Source organism: Varroa jacobsoni, unplaced genomic scaffold, assembly GCF_002532875.2.
Source record: "Varroa jacobsoni isolate VJ856 unplaced genomic scaffold, vjacob_1.0 contig02741, whole genome shotgun sequence".
In the NCBI taxonomy this organism is placed as follows: domain Eukaryota; kingdom Metazoa; phylum Arthropoda; class Arachnida; order Mesostigmata; family Varroidae; genus Varroa; species Varroa jacobsoni.
In genome coordinates, this window is record NW_019214877.1 from 1 (window position 1) to 18641 (window position 18641).

The 18641-nt window shown below is 44.0% G+C and overlaps 1 protein-coding gene and 1 long non-coding RNA gene across 2 annotated transcripts; both read right to left on the reverse strand.

Moving 5' to 3' along the window:
• Nucleotides 1–4901: 4901 nt before the first annotated feature.
• On the reverse strand, nt 4902–10288 carry LOC147751839 (uncharacterized). The gene is made up of 2 exons (XR_015315781.1): nt 5996–10288; nt 4902–5746 (listed from the first exon to the last, which is right to left on the reverse strand). It is a non-coding gene; the product is annotated as an uncharacterized LOC147751839 (long non-coding RNA).
• A 6896-nt stretch (nt 10289–17184) lies between these two features.
• On the reverse strand, nt 17185–18621 carry LOC111272614 (14 kDa phosphohistidine phosphatase-like). The gene is made up of 2 exons (XM_022854178.2): nt 18483–18621; nt 17185–17968 (listed from the first exon to the last, which is right to left on the reverse strand). Exon 2 carries the CDS (start codon nt 17918–17920, stop codon nt 17567–17569), a length of 354 nt encoding a protein of 117 aa, XP_022709913.1. The 5' UTR covers nt 17921–17968; nt 18483–18621; the 3' UTR covers nt 17185–17566.
• Nucleotides 18622–18641: the final 20 nt, after the last annotated feature.

Genomic DNA, 18641 nt, shown 5'->3' on the forward strand with positions numbered 1-18641 from the left:
CAGCAGCTGCTGCAAAAGTAGCAAAATTCGTAGTGATATGTGGTATGGCATGGACAACTCCCGTCAGCGCAGCTCACTAGCTTACTGTTGGACACGTGGAAAAGCAACTGAACCAGCACTACTGTTAAACACACGTCAGCAACATCGTCATTACCATCACCATCCTCGTCATTGTCACAATCATCGTTATCAGCAGTTGTTCCCATACGCCGTCGACAGAGTCGGCCGCTAGCCGGTCGGGCTACCCCCGCCGCCGCGGCGACCACCGCCAAGCGTTGGGTCTCATTCTATTAGCCATTTTTAACCCCCGACGGCGTAGCTACTGCTGCTACAAGAAGAAGAAAAAACATACGCCTGCTGTCTTGCCGACGCCGCTACGGGCGCCCCTATTAACCGATGAGCAAACAGGTCCCTGTCCGCGCGAAAGTGTGATGATCATGCCTGCTGCTTTGTTGGCATGCTGTGAGTGTTATGAATGCATTACGTGTGTGAAAACTGTCCGCCGAAAAGGCTTCTTCTAAGGCCATTTTTCCACCATAATGACGACGATAGGCAACACAGTTTCATACGCCATGGCTGTAAACGGTGCCGCCCTCGTCGCCGCATCACGCACTAGTCACGCCAAACGGTACGGCTGGCTGGCTGGCTGGCATGGCGGCTTGACAAACCAGTAAACGGAACGTCCAGAGATATGAAAACAATACGGCGATAATACCCACGCGACCTTTGACGAGAAACTAAAACCCAAACGATGGCATGACATATTCGCGTACAGGCGCAACGACACGCATGCATGCACGCACGCCGGCTGGCAGACAGACACAGAAGTATACGTAGAGGACCAGACGTATTAGTAATGATGTGCATAAATAATACTAATAACATTCACAGATTAAGTGAGTGGCGAGTAGCAAAGCTGAAGGATCGTAATAATGGCATTTACGACTGCTACATCATATGTTGTTCTTACATATACACACATATGTATTCATTGTATCGTGCTGAAGACACTTGTGGTTGATCCAATAGCGCTGCAGAATGATGACGCGCGTTGTCGCTGAGCCAGCAGGAGTGAGTCCATCGCTACCAACGTCAGCAGCAGTAATAGCACCGCTACAGCCAATCAACCAAAGAGGAGCACAGCGAGCAGTAACTGAGCCAATGGTAGAAAGGAAAAAAAAGGAGAAATGGAAATCACTAACATTCAGGCGCTCGTTCGAGGGCAACCAAAGTAGTGAGTATCGAACAGGCCAAACCAGGCCAGGCCAGGCCAGGCCAGGCCAATCTTAGGACGGGAACGGAAGGAGAATATCTGTTCGAAAAAAAAAAAAAATTCACGCCTAGCGAGGGAAAATATTCGATGGGAGAAGAATGGCTGTATTGCTTCTGCAACGTAGTCGTGCTGGTAGGTGCGCGTGTGTCAGTGTTCACTATGTAGGCTCTGACCAATGTTCTATAGTCATAGAAAAATGGGTATCCGGTACCAGCAGCGGCGCCAGTAGTATTAACAAAAATTATATAGATTCAAGCGACAAATATGATCATCATCATCATCTATCGACAAACTTGTGCTAGTACCGCCGATGCGATTTCTGTTTTATAGATCTAACTTTCATAGCAGTGTGAGCAGATAAGGGAGAGGGATCGAATGGAAACACAAATGTAAGACGAACAGGATTTTCTTAGGGCCGTATATACAATCTTGCAAAAGTGCATTATCATTTATAAATCAATAGTATACTTGACGAAACAAGTAAATATACCCTTTTGCTATTTTAATGCTAACTACATCTCAAAATTATCTGGACGAGCCTCAACTATAAATGGAAGTACATAATAAAAAAAAAATCACGTTATGTATTACACAGTACAACTCATGTCTTAAAAAAACATTACATTAATTATACTCGTGCATTAAGAAGAGAGTGGTTCAGTTATTTTCGTTTTATTGCTCACTAAGCTTTGAATAGGCTGGCTGTTTCGAAGGTGGCAACTTATCTGAGGAGCAGCAGTCGCAGGGACTAGGACCCTTCTGTTCTATCGATTTCTATCCTTTTTCGTATATCCTACTAAACTTTAACAGCGCAGACGAATGTGAGCAGAATGAAGCTCAAAGGGCGCCACAACTTGCTCTTGTTTCTTCTATAGTAGTTTTATTGCCGGTATATACCTTTCTACGCTGTGTCACGAAGCGCCACGCTGCCCCAAGGACAAAGGTAATCTCTAAGAACGACGACTGTCAGCCGAGATCGACAAAAGGCGCTCCGCAATTGAGTCGGTCAGCCTCAAGATCAATACTCTAGACTTGACTCTATCATCGGATAACTCATGGAGCGGGCAATTCCTACAGGGTAACGTCCAAGCTGCATACGATGATCTATGTAAAATATGCAATTCGTTCATAACCGTCACCAACTCTGCATCGGCAGCTTGTATGTTATAAGGCATCCCAATTTTAGTAAATGATAACCAAGCCGACAACATGTGACTTGCTACTGTATTAAAAAAAAATAGATGTATGTATTTTTTTTATAGCTGTCCGCTAAAGAAAATCAATGGCCTTGAGAATCCTATCGCAATCTACTGCTCGCCCTCGTCCCATTTCGAGTGATACTATTATGTGTAAATTCGTTAATAACACACACAAACAATTCTAGTAGAATTAAACTTTGGATGCATGGTAGGCCAAAGGTCTCAAAGGTGCATGAAATAAAAATGTCCAATAAATAAAAAAAGGCGCATAGGGTCTCAAAAAAAATTAACCATTGGAGGTCAGCTGGCAAATTGGCAATAGGTACCCTGCTCTTTAAGACCACCGTTCATTTCTATAGAAAATATCCAGTGTGAACTGTTGAGCCTTTTCGATTTAAAACCTGGTGAGGACCTTTTGATTTACCCCAGTCAGAAGTCTTCTTTGGGTTTTTCAGACGCCACATGATAATTAGCAGTAATGAAAAGGGTTGACTTCGAATAAAAAGGAAAGCCCTTTGATCTTGGTGACGGTTTGCCCAGCGCAAGGAAATTGGATAATAGCTCGTTATCGCTCATTATAACGAAAATGACGGATTTTTTTTCGTCGTGGCGAACTTGTTGTTTTCTCCTAAGAAGAATGGGCTCTTAGTTCCAGGAGTGGCGGACGAACGTACGCGTGTTACGATAAGCTGCCCGTCGAGGTATGTTTTAATTTAGGTACCGTAGTCTGTACATTACAAATAAGGTATTGTATTTTTGTCATATAAATGAGTTTGTTTGGTAATACGTGATTCTTGTACAGACCAGAAAAACATGCTATACAAATATTATTTACAAATTAACCTTGCGAGGCCTAAATTTATGGTTTGCAGCAAAAACTTAGTCAATACAGGTAAGTAAGTTACCTAATACCTATTGAGCTCAAGTTTAGACAGTGAATAATAAGGCAGACGGTACAGAAGACATTCATTAAAAAACACTTGAAGATGTGATCGAACAACGCATATCTCTCCGAAACAAGTACACCGTAACTCAGTGGTGACTTAAAACAACATCTGTTGTCGTCTTTAGCCCTTTCTCAGATTTCCCTGAATTGTTTTTTATTGCTGGCTGGTACAATTTATGCAGATCATTCATAATATTCTACGTCCGGCGCATTCATAAGTAGCGACGTTCATTACTGGTATTTTCACTAACGTGCTCAGTTTATGCAATACAAACGAACATATTTAATATGAATTTAGTCTGCTATCTACTGCGTAGCGCAAATTGTAGAGCGTTTACGGAGATGACGCAAAACATAGAAAATTCCATGGCCAGCAGCGGTCGCGGATAAATACAGCAGATAGAAGACGGACAGAGAGAACAAGGGCCATCGTCGTCGTTGTCGCAGCGGCAGCCAAGGTGTAGGGGCGAGAACGAGAGGCGAACGGTAAGGAGAGCAATACAGAATTAACGCAGTGAGTGGAACGGAATCGGATGCGATTCTGGCGGTCCTTGGTTTTACTCTGTCTGCAACTGCTGCCATTGGCTTGAACTGAATTCGAGTCGTTGGACACAACTGTCTTTAAAGGACTCTACCAGGAGAACTGGTGACCACATCTTAATTGGTCTTGGCCAATAAACATGATGCCGGACTATCGATTATGGAATACTATTCACCGGGCAACATTTCGATAAAGGCTTGGAATATATTCGCTAGCACAGTATGAATACATAGAACGTCTTTCAAGGTAGCCTCTTCAAAATATTCCCGCCTATCGTTCAAATATATATTGCTTTTTCTGAAACAAGAAAGGACAATAGTCTTCTTGAAATTTCAGGCAAGGTTTTTCGTTATTTCTGCTAAGTTAAAAGGCACTCACATGACCATGATCGTGTCATGGTTCAGCATCAGCAGTACCCCAGGTATAAGGTTTTGCCTATCATACTGGACAGATGATGCCCGAGTACGCGTAGTCAACAGCGGATGATTTTAACCGAGTGCATTTATTCGGCAGGTTTCATCATATTTTAGTTAATTTTATCAATGCTCTATCGACTGACTTCGGCAGCGCTTGAGCTCTATGGTAGGCTAATCAGTGCTTGTTCTCTTCGACGCGGAGATCCATTCAAAAACCATTCGTGGTAAATTGACTTAGGTAGGCTGTTTGGCTGTGTCGGTTAGTTAGCTAACGCAGTACACATACGATTTTAAAAGTTAACTATAAATTGCCTATTTACTATTTCGTAGAGTGTAATAGCTGATGCGCGTAAAAGTAACTTCGGCTGTCATACTTACCCGGAGAGAATAGGTGAGCGGGCTCGATAGATGGTGAAGCCCGTCTTTGGCGCTCCCTGCGTCCAGGGGCCGTTTGCCGTCGACGTGAGGCAATTATTTAAGCACACATCGTCGTCGTAGCCGTTGGTAAAAGATAATAATGACTATATATATTGTAATAGTTTTGTTTTTATATATTATTGTCTGGTATCCTTCAGACTGGTAGGCAAGAAATATATCCTTATAGCCGTTTATACGTATTATACGTAGATCTCAATATGATATTATTCCGTAGAGCGTCGTTAAATAAGCAGTTGCTTAGCGCCACGATGCTGCTGCCATCGATCGTACAGACGAGTCTTCAAGTAGCTTGAACGCAATCCCGGTTTTTCGAACCGCTATCATAATCCAACCTGGATGATGAGGATGCCCCGAACCACATGTTTCCAGAGTGATATGGAAACGACGGCCACTTGAGAGCAGCTAGTAACGTCGCAAAGTCTTAAAGAAGTTAACAAGAATCTAACAAATTTTAACCGGGGCAAACTCTTTCATACGATGGGGTGACCCTGCGTCAGTTCGGTTTGCCCCTTCGCACAATTAACATTCACGATATGTACACATGCGAACGGCTGAAGAAACGGGGGCGCGCACATTTGCTTCACTCATTCACCACCACCACCACCTCCCCCCAGTCACACCCTCACCCACATCCAGACACAAAGACACCTAGAGACACACACATTTACATTCATACACACACACACATAACATAGATAGGCACCTGCGCGAATAAAGCACGTCTCTAAAGATGCAATCAATTGTTCAATACAATTGATTGGAAGGACAGAATCAACTGAACCTTCACAAATCGTTTTTTCGTCGTCTCAACACGTTTTTTTGCTAATTAATTAGTCAATTAGGTCGCTCGGTATTGGCGGTCTGATTCGATTGCGCCGTCCGCTATACACTTGATCATCTCACAGCGTAGCATCACCGATCAACTGGACTCCGCTAAGGACACAAACGCAGGTAATGCACACTTTATTGTGAAGTAAGCCACTTGTTGAAATTGACGATTAAAAACAACAGAGTGGAGATGGTGATGATATTAACGATGATGCTGATCATCAACTTCAAGGAAATAGCGGAGCGTCATGAAAACAGCCTCGACGAAAGGACGTAGAAGTGATGTGGCATATATTCTATTGGTAAGAGATTGTGAGTCTTTACTATCTAAAGAGGGCTGCGTTCGACACTCACTCTTTTCCGTATCTGTCTCCCTGTTGGAAAGCTTGGCGATGTGCTTATGTGTTTGTCTAAGTCCACATGACCTTAATTTTCGTTTTAGGCTGTCCCGCCTGGGCGTGCTCCATTCATTAAAAGCCTTGTGCTTCACAACTATATTCACTCGTAACGACCAGATCACTTTGATATATTCTTATCACTCTGTTTGGTTATTTGCAATTCATGAATACACACAGCCCGAAAATGCTTTTTCATTATGTCTTGATCCAGCAGGACACGAAAAACTAGCTTTTTTTTATCTCCTGATGCTTTTGGTTCTTCTATTTTCTCTATTATTGACGTTTTTTTTCGTTTATCGTGTTCGTGTTGCTGGTGTGCTCTTTCACTTTTCATTTTCTAAGCTACTCTTACGACCACTAGCTCTGACGATTCTCCGTTGACTTTCACGTGATGATCATCTACCTTCTCTGTGCCTTTGGTCCTGTTGAACGTTTGTTGATGCGCCGAATCGAACCCCCTCGCCTAGGGGTCCTGCTCTTTTTCTGGCTCTTTCGTTCTGTGCCGTTCGTTGCTGCTCCGTCTGTTCCGTTGTCTATATTGCGTTGCTAATTGTGCTCGTTGATTGTTGTTGTTGTTGTTGTTGTGCTACTGCTGCCGCTGCAGATGTTGTTGTTCAAGTTCCTGTTGTTGGTATTGCTGCTCTTGTCTCTGGTCATTCGATCGGTGTTTTCGTTGCTGACTATCGTCGAGACGCGCATTACGGCTGGGGGAGTGGCGGCAGCAGCAGCAGCAGCAGCAGCAGCAGCGGCCGGAGTACCAGCGTAATATAGTTATTTTCCTTCGTCGTATTCTTCCACTTCGTCGTCCTTTTTCTTGTCTCAGCCACTCACAATCGTTTCGATCTGTCCTAGCCGCCGTCGCCGTCACACCGTCACTGCTGTGCTGCGTTCACTATTGTCGCTCGCTTGGTGTCGCTGTTGCTGCAGCTGCTGTCGTGGTAAACGGCGACAGTAACAGCGCACGAGCCGTAATAGAGGCAACAACGAGGTTGAAGTTGACGCAGAAGGAGGAGCCACCAGCGATGACGATCACGACGACGACCACTCCTGAAGACTACAGCAGCACTGATAGTGACAACAACGACAACAACAGCAGCAGCAGCAGCAGCAGTAGCAGTAGCAGCAGCAGCAGCGGTAGTAGTTGTTGTAGCGGCGTCGGCAGCGCCAATAGCAGCAGCAGCTGCAGCATCAGCAACAACGATCACTCGTGCTGCTGCTGCTGCTGCTGCTGCGACGGTTTCAGTGGCGACGACGGCGAGACAGTAGTGGCGTTGGCCGCTGTCACTGCCGTTGCTGTTGGCGACCGAAGGCGGTTAAAGTCTGTGAAATAGCGGCGGCTGCAACACGGGCCTTGATACCGATTCCTAGCACCTTTAGCAGAGCGTCTGTAATCTAGGACACGGCAACTAGCAAGATTTCACGAAAAGCGCAACCGCTGTTACTCCTGCACTACGAATGGCCGCCCGCCACCCGCCGCCCCCGATGGACGAGCAAGCGAGTACCAGTGACAGCGGCAATCACGACGACGGCGGCGGCTGTTGGAGCGGCAGTAGTGGCCGTCGCCGTGTTCTTCCCCGCGTTCCTTCTTCTTGGCTCTTGATATATGGACGGCGACTCAGCAGCGCTTGTGGATGTGTGGCGTCAATCGTGGACGGAGCCGGACTAGAGGTGCCGGATCGCACAACTGCCGTTACTACACTGCTCTAGCGTCGTGCCATTGGTGTTGAGTCGACCAGTTGTTTGCTGCGGCGATGTTGAACCGATTTCGTTCGGAAGCACTAAGAGAAGCACGATGACGCTGTTGCCGCTGCAGCAGAATGCGGCTGCTGCCTGGATGGACGCTGTCTTGATGTTTTGTTAGCGCTGGCGTGGCGTTCGTCGTTGACTATCTATCTAGTAGCTGCGTCGTCGAACCGTTGTTGGTCGAGCGCTGGCGCTGCTATTGCGACGGGCTGCGCGGTAGCAGCGGTTCTACTAGCGGCTGCAGTCGCTGTTATCTCTGCCGCTGTTGCTGCTGCTGTTTCTTCGGGCGACGACGACGGCAACTGCGGCGGCAGCAGCTCGACTTTCCGTACGGCCGCCGCCACCTCCTTTCCCATGCCACCAAAACTATCAGCAAACGGCACCAGCAGCACCAGCGCCACGGCCGGCGGGGGCTATCCTCCAGCTAGCCGTGCTCACAGGCTGCATCCACGCTGCGATGCTGCGGCGGCGGCGGCGGCAGCAACAGCAACGACAGTGGCGCCACGTCGTCCACCAGACGGATGATATCTAGACAGACAGGTTAATTGACGACTAGCGGCACCAGCTACTCACTGGCGCCAATAGACGCCGCGCCGATACCTCCGGCTGGGTATTAGAACTTTTATTGTTGGCGACAGACAAGGCGCCTTTACAGAACAGCGGCGGCGACGGCAGCGCTTTGAACAATCGTCTGAACTGGCCGTCAGCAACAGCAGCAGCCGCAATGGAACCTTCCCAATGGTTCGGTAGTCTCGCGCGCGTTGCCGCCCGACCGTCTGGCGCTTCTAGACACTCGTAGCAGCAGCGGCAGCCGTCCGTCTCAGCGGCTTCAGCTGCTGGCGCAAGAAAGAGTGGGGTCAAAGCAACAATGCGGACGCCCGGTACGCTGCTAGCTACACCTCTACCAGTAGCGTGGTCGATTCAACTAGCGGCAACACGTCATCCTCGCCGTCGTTATCACGCACAGCCTCAACGACAGCTTGACCAACGACAATGACGGCAACAGCTATAGCATCTGCCGCTATCCGCCGGCCGCTATGAGCCCGCACAATCAGCGGCCCGATACTTGAACGATCTTGGCAATAGAGGCAGCTGTCCGAGTTGTTCTTGCTGTTCGCGCTGGAAGCCCCGTCGGACTACTCAGCTCACTGCCGTACAGCACAGCTCCAGGTCCTTTCCACTTCAGCGTTAGTCTGTTACATATGTATATGTAAGACAATGTAATGGTGTTAAGTGTTTCACGGGGACACTAACTGTGCTGTGACTACGAGTCACTGGTAATAAGAAGATGTTGTAGCCGTAGGCATTGAAGCAAACTGGTCAGAATCGAGAATATTCGACCTATAATCAGCACTCGCATCGAAGGCCGCGCGTGCAAGTTTCTGTTGACCAAGCGGACACCGTCCGGATAAGGCGCATTGCCTTTTTAACTGGGGTGGTTGAGGATGCCGTGAGACCCAACCGCGATATGCGCTCCGTTAAATAATTTTCTTTTCAGTTCTGTTCCGTTGTCAAGAAAACTCCTCGACGGTCGTCGTCGTAGTATAGAATCTACAAACGCACATCGAATTACAGTCTTGTTTAAACAAACGGAAAGCTTTTTCATGCGCAGTGTTCAACGGGCGAGGCAACCCAGCCGTGCTGACAGCTTTCAGGCCCTGGTGCTTGTCTCATACTCAGTAGCATTTCAAGGGTGTTGGTTAATATTTTTGTTATATTCTGTCCTTTCTTTCGCATTTCCCGCTTACTCACGATTTGTTAGCAAAACAAGCCGTAGACAACCGTACTTTGAACAGGCCGTTTACCTAACCTGTCGTCGACGATACTTGCTTTGCTATGTACCATGCGCCTTCATTTTGGTTTCACTGTGATAAATACCAGCAATTCGCCAAGGTTTTATGCAACGCTTGCCCATTTCAGAGCCTCACTATTTACTCATTGCTGCTTAATGAATTCTTCTTTTTAGCGTTTCGTGCCTGTGTTATTTCGTTTGAAGTCAGCCAGTCCAAATCAGGCAGCCGCACTCAGTCAATCAGTTAGTAACACACTTTTCACACTAGGTTTCTGAATAGTTTTCTTGTTTACCCAGTTGATCCTGTTTCGCCTTGTGCCGCGTATTCTTTCTATGATACCTCACCGTTACTACGAAGGAGGATGAGAGTGTGTCTAGGGCCGGTCGAAGGTATTCACATGTTGCTTTGTCCTTACTAGTTAGTTTAGCCTATATGTGGTGAGGCAAATACATGTCCGTTTAGACGACTGCTTGCTTGCATGCAAAAACGCAATCCAAAAGATGAGATGAACTTAGATTGAACACAGCCGTCTATATCTTGCCCTTGTTGATTATCTGCATGCTGATTGAGGCTTTTACGGAACGGCGAGTTCGCACTCAGTGGAAGGAGCAGAAGCGTGAACCAGTCGAACAACGCAGCCGCCGAACCCCAGCTCCCACTGCTAACAGGACACGGCGAATGACTGAGTAATACACGGAACCCTAACGGTTTGTCTTTTCAGTGTGTAGCACACTGACGGCACTGGCGCAGTTCGGGCTCTCCTCCGCCCCGTCGTCGTGTGACGTCACCGAGAGGCAGGAATGCCCGCTTTGGGTGAGGGCTCCATGTAATATAGAAGTTGCCTTCGGGGCTGGTGTCAGGCGTGAAGGCATGGGAGGTTGTTCATGATGGAGGGCAATTCGGAACCCCAGGACGAGGAAACCTAGACGATTCTTGAAAGTTATGGTTGCCTGCACACCGTACACGCGAATATATGTAGTAACAGAATACATATATCAGAGATTTTAAAAGCGTATGATAATGTTAGTAAAAAAATACGAGAAAAAGAGGGCCATAAAATAAAAGAGAGCTAGAAGAGTCTTAAAAATACTAAAGTCAAATACAGTTACGAATGTATCAAAGCTGACAAGTAAATGTGCGCATTTGCACTGATTTACAGCAATATGTAAAATGCCAACAAAAGTGTATTTGCGCACTAATGCTCTCTTAAATCTATGTTGCTAACCAGATGAAAGCACAGAAATAGCCATGGGTGCAGATATCTTCTACGTCACCTTTGTTCTATAATACTTGTGTTTGGTCAAATGGATACGCTGAATAGGCGGCCAAGATGTTGGCCGGTTGCAGGAAAGAACCCCCGACGCGGTGAGCTGGCAATAGCAGGCCCCCGGTGAGCAGGCCGCCTTGGAATTGAAGGGTAAACGAGGGAAAGGGCGATCGTGCACAAGGCTGCTCCCACATGCTATCGCCGAGGAATCTCAAAAGATTCAGCAGCATGCAGCAGAACAAGCTTTCCACTACCTTAGTCAGCCTGCGGGCCCCAAGGGGTCTTTCTTGTCTGTGGCAGGAGATTTTGAGTGCGCCTATGTAAACAGCAATAGCGGCCAAACGATAAACATACCATTAGCGGGCGACAAACTAAATATGTAGATCAAACAAATTGTTGTGTCTCAGACATATATATAATTCTCATATAATTATAGTTACATTGCGATGCAGTGCGGAATGCAGCCGAGGTTTAGAAGGCCTCACGTTGTATATAGAGTAAACATTAAGCGTTCATTTAATTTTGGAATTACACTGTTTGCGCTACGATGCAAATTGTTCCGCTGTACCTTTCCGCTGCTGGAAATGGCAGAAATGGCCTTTATTACTTCAAACATATGCGAGCTGGATATATTAGAACTTGTGGTTGTCCGACTACCTTTTTTCCGGATTTCCGCTGTATTTCCGTTTGCTTCCTCTGATGTCCTGTCGTTCGGTTCGACTAGACGACCGGTCTCCCCGTGCGTTCATGCCCCAACGCTCTTCCTTCAATAAATGGGGGAATTCGGGCGACGGGGGTTGAATAAAGAAAAAGGGTTTTTACAATAGGCGCAGAGGCAAAGCAGAACAGCGCTGAATTGGTCTGACTACTTTAACTAGGTACTATCTACTAGGCAAGCAGTTACGTGATCGTGTCATGGCAAACATAGCAGACTGTTGTCCCTCTGTGCACCAGGACGAGAAACTCCCTGCCTTCCTCTAGCATTAGCGGCTGAATCTTCTTGAGTGCTGGTTTACAGGATCTTTGTAAGATTGCCTGAGTGAGCTGGTTTAATTTGCGGTAGACTAGACAAGACTTGGCCCGACAAGGCTATGACGTCGCAGACGTGCCAAATTAGAATAGGCGAGGGAAGGGAAAAGACATACCTCATCGACTGCTGGAAGGACCGCCTTCGCCGTAATTTGTACGACCTTCCCAACTTTGAATCCTGCACCATGATTCCCTCGCAGATTACAAGCACTCAATCAGATGGGTGGCTCCTTATAAGTCGAACGCAACTGCTGACGTCGAAGCTAGCGAAGGGGAAGAGTTGTACGACCGTGAAGAGGACGCCGGCGGTTGGAGAAGTCTGAGTGACTGCTAGTAACGATAGGACAGATGGGCGAAAGCATATCGAAGTAGTAGGAGATTGGAAGCGGCGCAAAAGGATCTTGGCGTTGAGCCGGCTCAACCTAACAATACACCTGTCAGACCTACCCGCGTATGATGATGTTGATGGTGATGGCCATGATGGCGCGAAGCTTCGAAGGATAAGGGGAAACAATCAGGCTATCCCTATTATTACTATTACTGCAAACGGGCCTGTTGGCAGGAAAATGGCAGTGAGCAGTTGTGTGACGCCATTTCGTCCTAAACAGCTGCGTAGTCGTATTTTCAAGGCTTGTTATTAAGCGATTACACACAGTACACACAACTGACTGACACACACTTCTGTGAGCTACAGACTACAGATATTTTAACAATAATTATCATATATTCTATTTATAAACCCTAATTATTAATGCATTAAACCAATAGTTCTTAAAATTTCAAATTGGCTTACGAAATAAGCTCTAATTATACCGCTAAATATGCATAACGCATGTTGTCATTACACGTATCGAATAATGATCTTTGTGTATTTTTCTAATGTTTCAGGATAAACATTAGTATATATTTTTACTAAAATAAATTGCCATTGTCACTTAAAGTGTTTGCACAGGTTGTCTCAAACCTAGCTCAGTACTTTGACAGAAAGTTTTGAAAAATTATCGTAGGGATTTTTGTCTTGCAAGAAGCTCAAATACTTAGAAATCTGACTTTTATTTGATTGACTATTTAGAGTGCTTGTATCAGACCACTCTTGTTAATTCATGCCCATTGGGACACGTTCATGGGTCAGAAATTGGGCTCTACCGATAAAGGAATTGTTCTACGTGGATGCTATGGTATTGTCGCCATATTAAAAACCTTAAAATATCTTACTCATCAGTCAATATACTAAATCGAGCCATTCCTTGTAGCGCGCAAAGAACGATGTATATTACTGATGATCTGCAATTCTGTTGTTATCTGCGAAACAAGTAGTCATTACATTGATTCTGACTTATAGGTCCAAAAAAATATGATTAGAGTGTATAATTATTATAAAATTATCCTATTCACATTGGACAATTTAATTCGTTCCGCGTCATTTATGGTAAAAAATTTTTTAGTGAGGTGCAATAAGCCTCTCGTCAACTTGCAGCTTAATTTAGTGAGGGTTGGCTTATGCCGACCCTCAACTTTGGGGGACGAAGAATGCACGACAGAACCTTTACTCTATGTTTATTCTGCTTATAATGTTTCTTTAATACATTTATGTAATATCCTGTCTAGACAAGACAGCTATCTGATTTGCTCAAAAAGCCTTAAATGATGAAAGCATTAGAAAAAATGTATGTTGATAATAATTCCTCAGCTGCTTAATAACCGATAAGTTTGTGATCTCTAATGAACGTATATTTATTATTTTTTTTCTTAACCTGACAAATGGCGGAATAAGTGTATATTCACGGTCCATTGAAAGAATTGTTATCACAAAGGTCGAAATTACACTAAAATTTGCCGTAGAACGAGAAATTTTGACCTATATAGATTGATATTGACTTTTTTCAACAAAAAAAAACGCCTGTCCTACGACTGACAAACTGACGTTCAAAAAGAGGAACAATGATAAAGCAAGGCGACAGTTTGTTTAGACAAAAATCAATTAGGGAAGCGACTGAATCGTAAAAGGAACATGTGTTATTTTACTACCACACTCTGTTAGAGTCGACAGAGCGAACTTGCTCCTATTCTAGATATATGGATGAAATTAAGAATGACTTGAGGTGCTGACATTGGTAGAATGGATCAACCGGCAATGAATGTAGGCTATACCGATAGTTAGTAGCTGAAAAGATTGACGCTCCAATGGCGGCTATGAACGTTAGAACATCAAATGTAACCAAAGCAGTTGCAGAAAGGAACTAAATGACAATATGTGGAGCCTTATTGTGCAGTTCAAAGCTGTAAGCAAATTCGTAGATTAATACACATTTAACTTTTATTTCACTCTTCTACTTATCGCTTTGTTTCACCGAATGATATCGGGATAACGTAGAGTTAGCAAACTAAAAACTCATTACTTTTGTTTTCGGTACTATTTTTTTCTAGTTAGCAACAACTTGTTCCTTTCCTTCGAAGAACTCTGGCCCTCAGACATATCATTGCTTCACGAAAATCTTTGTAACTCTTTCATTTACGACACATAAAGCAAGCGTGCCATGAGCCCCGGTATACAGGACCAGCGGAGTAAAACAAAGTTTTTTGCAGAATTTGCTATTGAGCATTTAACAATGTGAGTAATTTCGCACGCACATACACATGCACATAAAAATCCATGTAAAAATGATAGGCCACCAAATAAATGATTGGACGGCTGGAGAGGCAGCGGGCGGTTCTGCAACCTAAACATCGTTGCATTTAGGGTGGACACGACCACTCGTTCAACTGATGCTCGAACTCGACCAACTATATATCTCAAGAATAGTTGAAAAATTACGCATTTTGTTTCGGAATTGTTATGTTAAATTCCAGATATTTCGATGGTAGGATGGATAGAGTTCGTGGTTTAGCTATTGCCTTTCTGAATTGTGCAAAGCACTTACCTAATATGTATAGAAAATCTAGGCTGCATATAACAATAAGAATTTGTACTGCCGTTTGCTCTGCTTGACACTATTGTGTTCTTTTATTTGTAGTACAAATCAAACCGGCTACTCTCAGTCATCCCTACGCGATGATTGGGTACCTCAGTTAATCTTAGGACAGGCAAGTACGTTGTTTATTATGACTGTGCTTGTATAACTGAAAAAATCGACGCACAACAGCTCTTCAAGTGTACATACAAGTAGGTGTCCACTGACCGATGCGAAGCCTAAAAGTAATCCTATTATGTACTGACAGTTAAGAACCTAGAATTTGAATTTAGCAAAATCTAACAGGCTTCCTAAACTACGCATTGATAATGAATCTCAATGAGAAAAATCAATGTCGCTAATACTTTAACATTAGGGACAGGAGCAGATTGATCAAAAGCATAAAACAATACCTAGATGAGACTCGGTGGCTGGACGGTCATACCGTTTAGAACCACAAGCTTAATTTTGGTGCGCCTTGTTTAGGTTATGTATCGTCGCGTAATATGCAGAAGAGTTTAATAGGCTATTGCATTACGGAAAAGCGCACACCTGTAGCCACAGTCAAAAAAAAAAACCTAATCTAAAGATAACTCAGACTAGTTCGTTACTTTTGTACTGCTCAATACATACGTCCAGCCTTTTACATTTAAAAATGAAGGACCTGTACGTCAAGCTCCATCGCAAAGCGACACCGCTAGTGTTCTTGCAGACAGTTTCTTTCGCAGATGTCGTAAGATTTTTAATGGAGGTATTTAATTCTCCTTGTCGTCTAGGATTTTCTTTACTAGAGAAGAGCTGTACTGGAGCGTCCTATAGACAAACTTTAGCGCCAATTTCGTCATGGCTACATCGAAATATTGGACTTCGGTTCATCAGGCAGCGTCATATTGTTGAAGCGAAACTGAACTTTTTGAATCCACCTGATATTCTATTGAAGAAAGCAAAAAATAAATAATCACATATCCTTATGTATTTACAAATTGTGGCTGTATGAAAATTAGTCAAAAGGAGGTACCAACTACTTCGTGCAAATGATTCAGTGCTCTTATTTCTTACTGCCCTGTAGCTAATAAATAAATCACCAGTTTTTCCTTATAATTATTATGGCCCAGTACTGAAGAGTCTTCCGTTTTAATGCTAGCAATGATTAAGACAAATGAACAGCACTCAAGCACATCTTCAATTTTAGGAAACAATAGTATCTAAACCGACTGATCCTTGCTTAGGGGCGATACCTTATAAACAGCCTTTAGCTGTTTGGAATTTGTAGTTTCTACATCAAGGACCGACAGCTCAAGGCACAAAAAAGATTTAGTTTAATCATTTACCGTATTGCCATTTGCACGATGTCTTCAGCTTAATTAATAAAAGATCGGACAAACGATTACTATTGCACGTGCAATTGTATATTGTGGAGTTGAGGCGAGATTTCCCAATCAGACTTAGCAATAATTGTGAGAGCTTTAATGTCGTGGAGTAACAGCTACAAAATTAACTGCACGTTGAACATGAACTTCCTTCCTATGCATAGCTAATCAACAACAGTCTCAATATCCCACGCTATGGGAACTTTCTCATGGTTTTCGTATAAGACGCTCAATAGTGACTTTCAAAATTTAAATAAACACTAAATACCTAGCAATGGGCAAGTAAACCAAAACTACAATATATCTTTTTTTTCTTTTAAAATCAATGGCCCATATCTGCTCAGCATCCATACAGCAGGTTTACACATGCACAACGTAAAGCAGTCCTAGCATTGTGACTTCACTTTATACAAACCACAATCAGAGCACTCGCCTAACACAGCGATCTTATTGTCATCTTACAGATGCATGAAGTCGAACCGCTCACCGACACCCTTGTACTTCAATCTTGTAAAGGGATCAGCTAATGACGAAATCCGAATGGTGATATGTTACGCTGAAATGACCAAGAAATATGATAATGTACTTGTCTAAATGATTTTACGCATTGTTTCTCGTTCTGAAGTATCACTTAAACCGACACAAAACACTGATACGTTCGTACTACGGAACTGTCACCAGCCTTGAAAGTATGCTTTAAAAAAAAAAACACTGATTAACGTCGGTTAAAATCAACTGTTACTGACTATAATCAACACGCCGTAATTAGACGGTAAGGGACAAATGCATAAATTCCGGTGGAAAAACACTTCCTTCAGTATATCGTAAACCGTCGGGCACTGGTGACCCAAATACCTACCCTTTATCAACTGGGCTTTAGAAGCAATTTCAAAACAATCGAAATTGTATTTCAAATACAAAAAGGATATGTATATTCGTAATCAAAATCAAAAACTCATGTCTTCTGAATAACGACGCATTGTTACACAATCTGCAGTAGACCATTATATTTATTTAATAAATCACTTGTGCAGAGAGCATTAGACACTCAACTACATCCCAAACCAGCCATAATCATAGACATATGTCGACTAACTTTTTCCCCCGTTGGTAATATGCTTACTTATTTTTCTACATTACTTCATTGTTTTCATACTTTCTACATAACTTCAGTAGTAAATCAGTATGTGTCCTCCCCTAATACATTAGGGATAAAAATCACCTTCCAGATCCTGCGGTGCGTTTTATATAAGAACAAGTGTACGAGGGTACATTCGTTTCCAAGACAATAATATTTTCAGTATTGTAAGAAACGAAAGACTTCCAGTTCACTAAATCATGCAAAATAGTCCTGCCTATTAATGAACAGGGCATCTAGTAGCCTTGATTAGTCCATGTGATATTTTCCTCGGGATATTCGGGAAAGTGTTTCGCTAGGATGGCGCAGGTGTCTGCATGTTTTGCTTGGCCGAGGTCAACTGAATAACCGAACACCTCAATTCGTTTTTCCTTGGCATTATGAAGAATCCGTCCACCCCCAAGTGCTTCCAACTCGAAATTCTCGTTCTCAATTGCTTTCTGAGCCAATTCGTAGATGTCCATATGATACGAACATGTTGCAATACCACGTACGATTAGTTTCGTCGCATTGGTCCGTTTATCGTGCACCCTGATCAGGACATACTTGAAGCGACCATCGTCAATTTCCACATCCGGTATCGAATCCATCCTCAATAAGCGGTCGTTTTCGTAAAGTTGGTCGAATCGATGCTAGTGCTTATGATGTTTGGAGATGTCACCGCAGCAAATCAAAAGATCACACGAAACGTGTATCAGTGTATATTCGTTCGACACTTGTGTTGATAACTGTTCTTTCTAGGATCAAATATTTCACAATCTTAACGCAAATTCTAATGCACAACGAAAGCACACTCGAAGCTATACACAACGGGGCAGAACGTATCACCAAGTAATATGTAAGTTCTTGTAGAACAAACAAAGAATCGTTACCGGCGAATTCACATATGGCAGCCGGCCTATATAGTTACAGTGGGCCGAACGTCCAGCTACTACAAACATCGCTTGTATATCCGACGCTGACAAGGTTGCACGGACACGAAAGCGATGGTCAGCCAAATCACATTCGAAACAGTGGAGCTCACCGATAGGGCTAATGCATTTTCCAATATAGCCGCAGAATACGACGTTCGTTATATACTACACTATTGCAAAGCGATTCTATTTGAGCAAAGCGCTTAGTTGTTTGTAAATATCATCTGGTAATTATTACCTAATTGATCGACGACGTTAAGTGATTCCGTGACACTGAACAGTTACTGAAGCCACAGGATTGCCATCTGAGAGTCTGTCCGCCCAGAGTTTGCCCCATGCACTGGCAACGAAAAAAACGATCTCCTCCCACTGCGACTAGCCGCATCAGGCAAACTCG

Coding starts and splice junctions, on each gene's coding strand:
- LOC111272614 (XM_022854178.2), bottom strand. CDS start 17,920: ATGGATTCGATACCGGATGTGGAAATTGACGATGGTCGCTTCAAGTAT.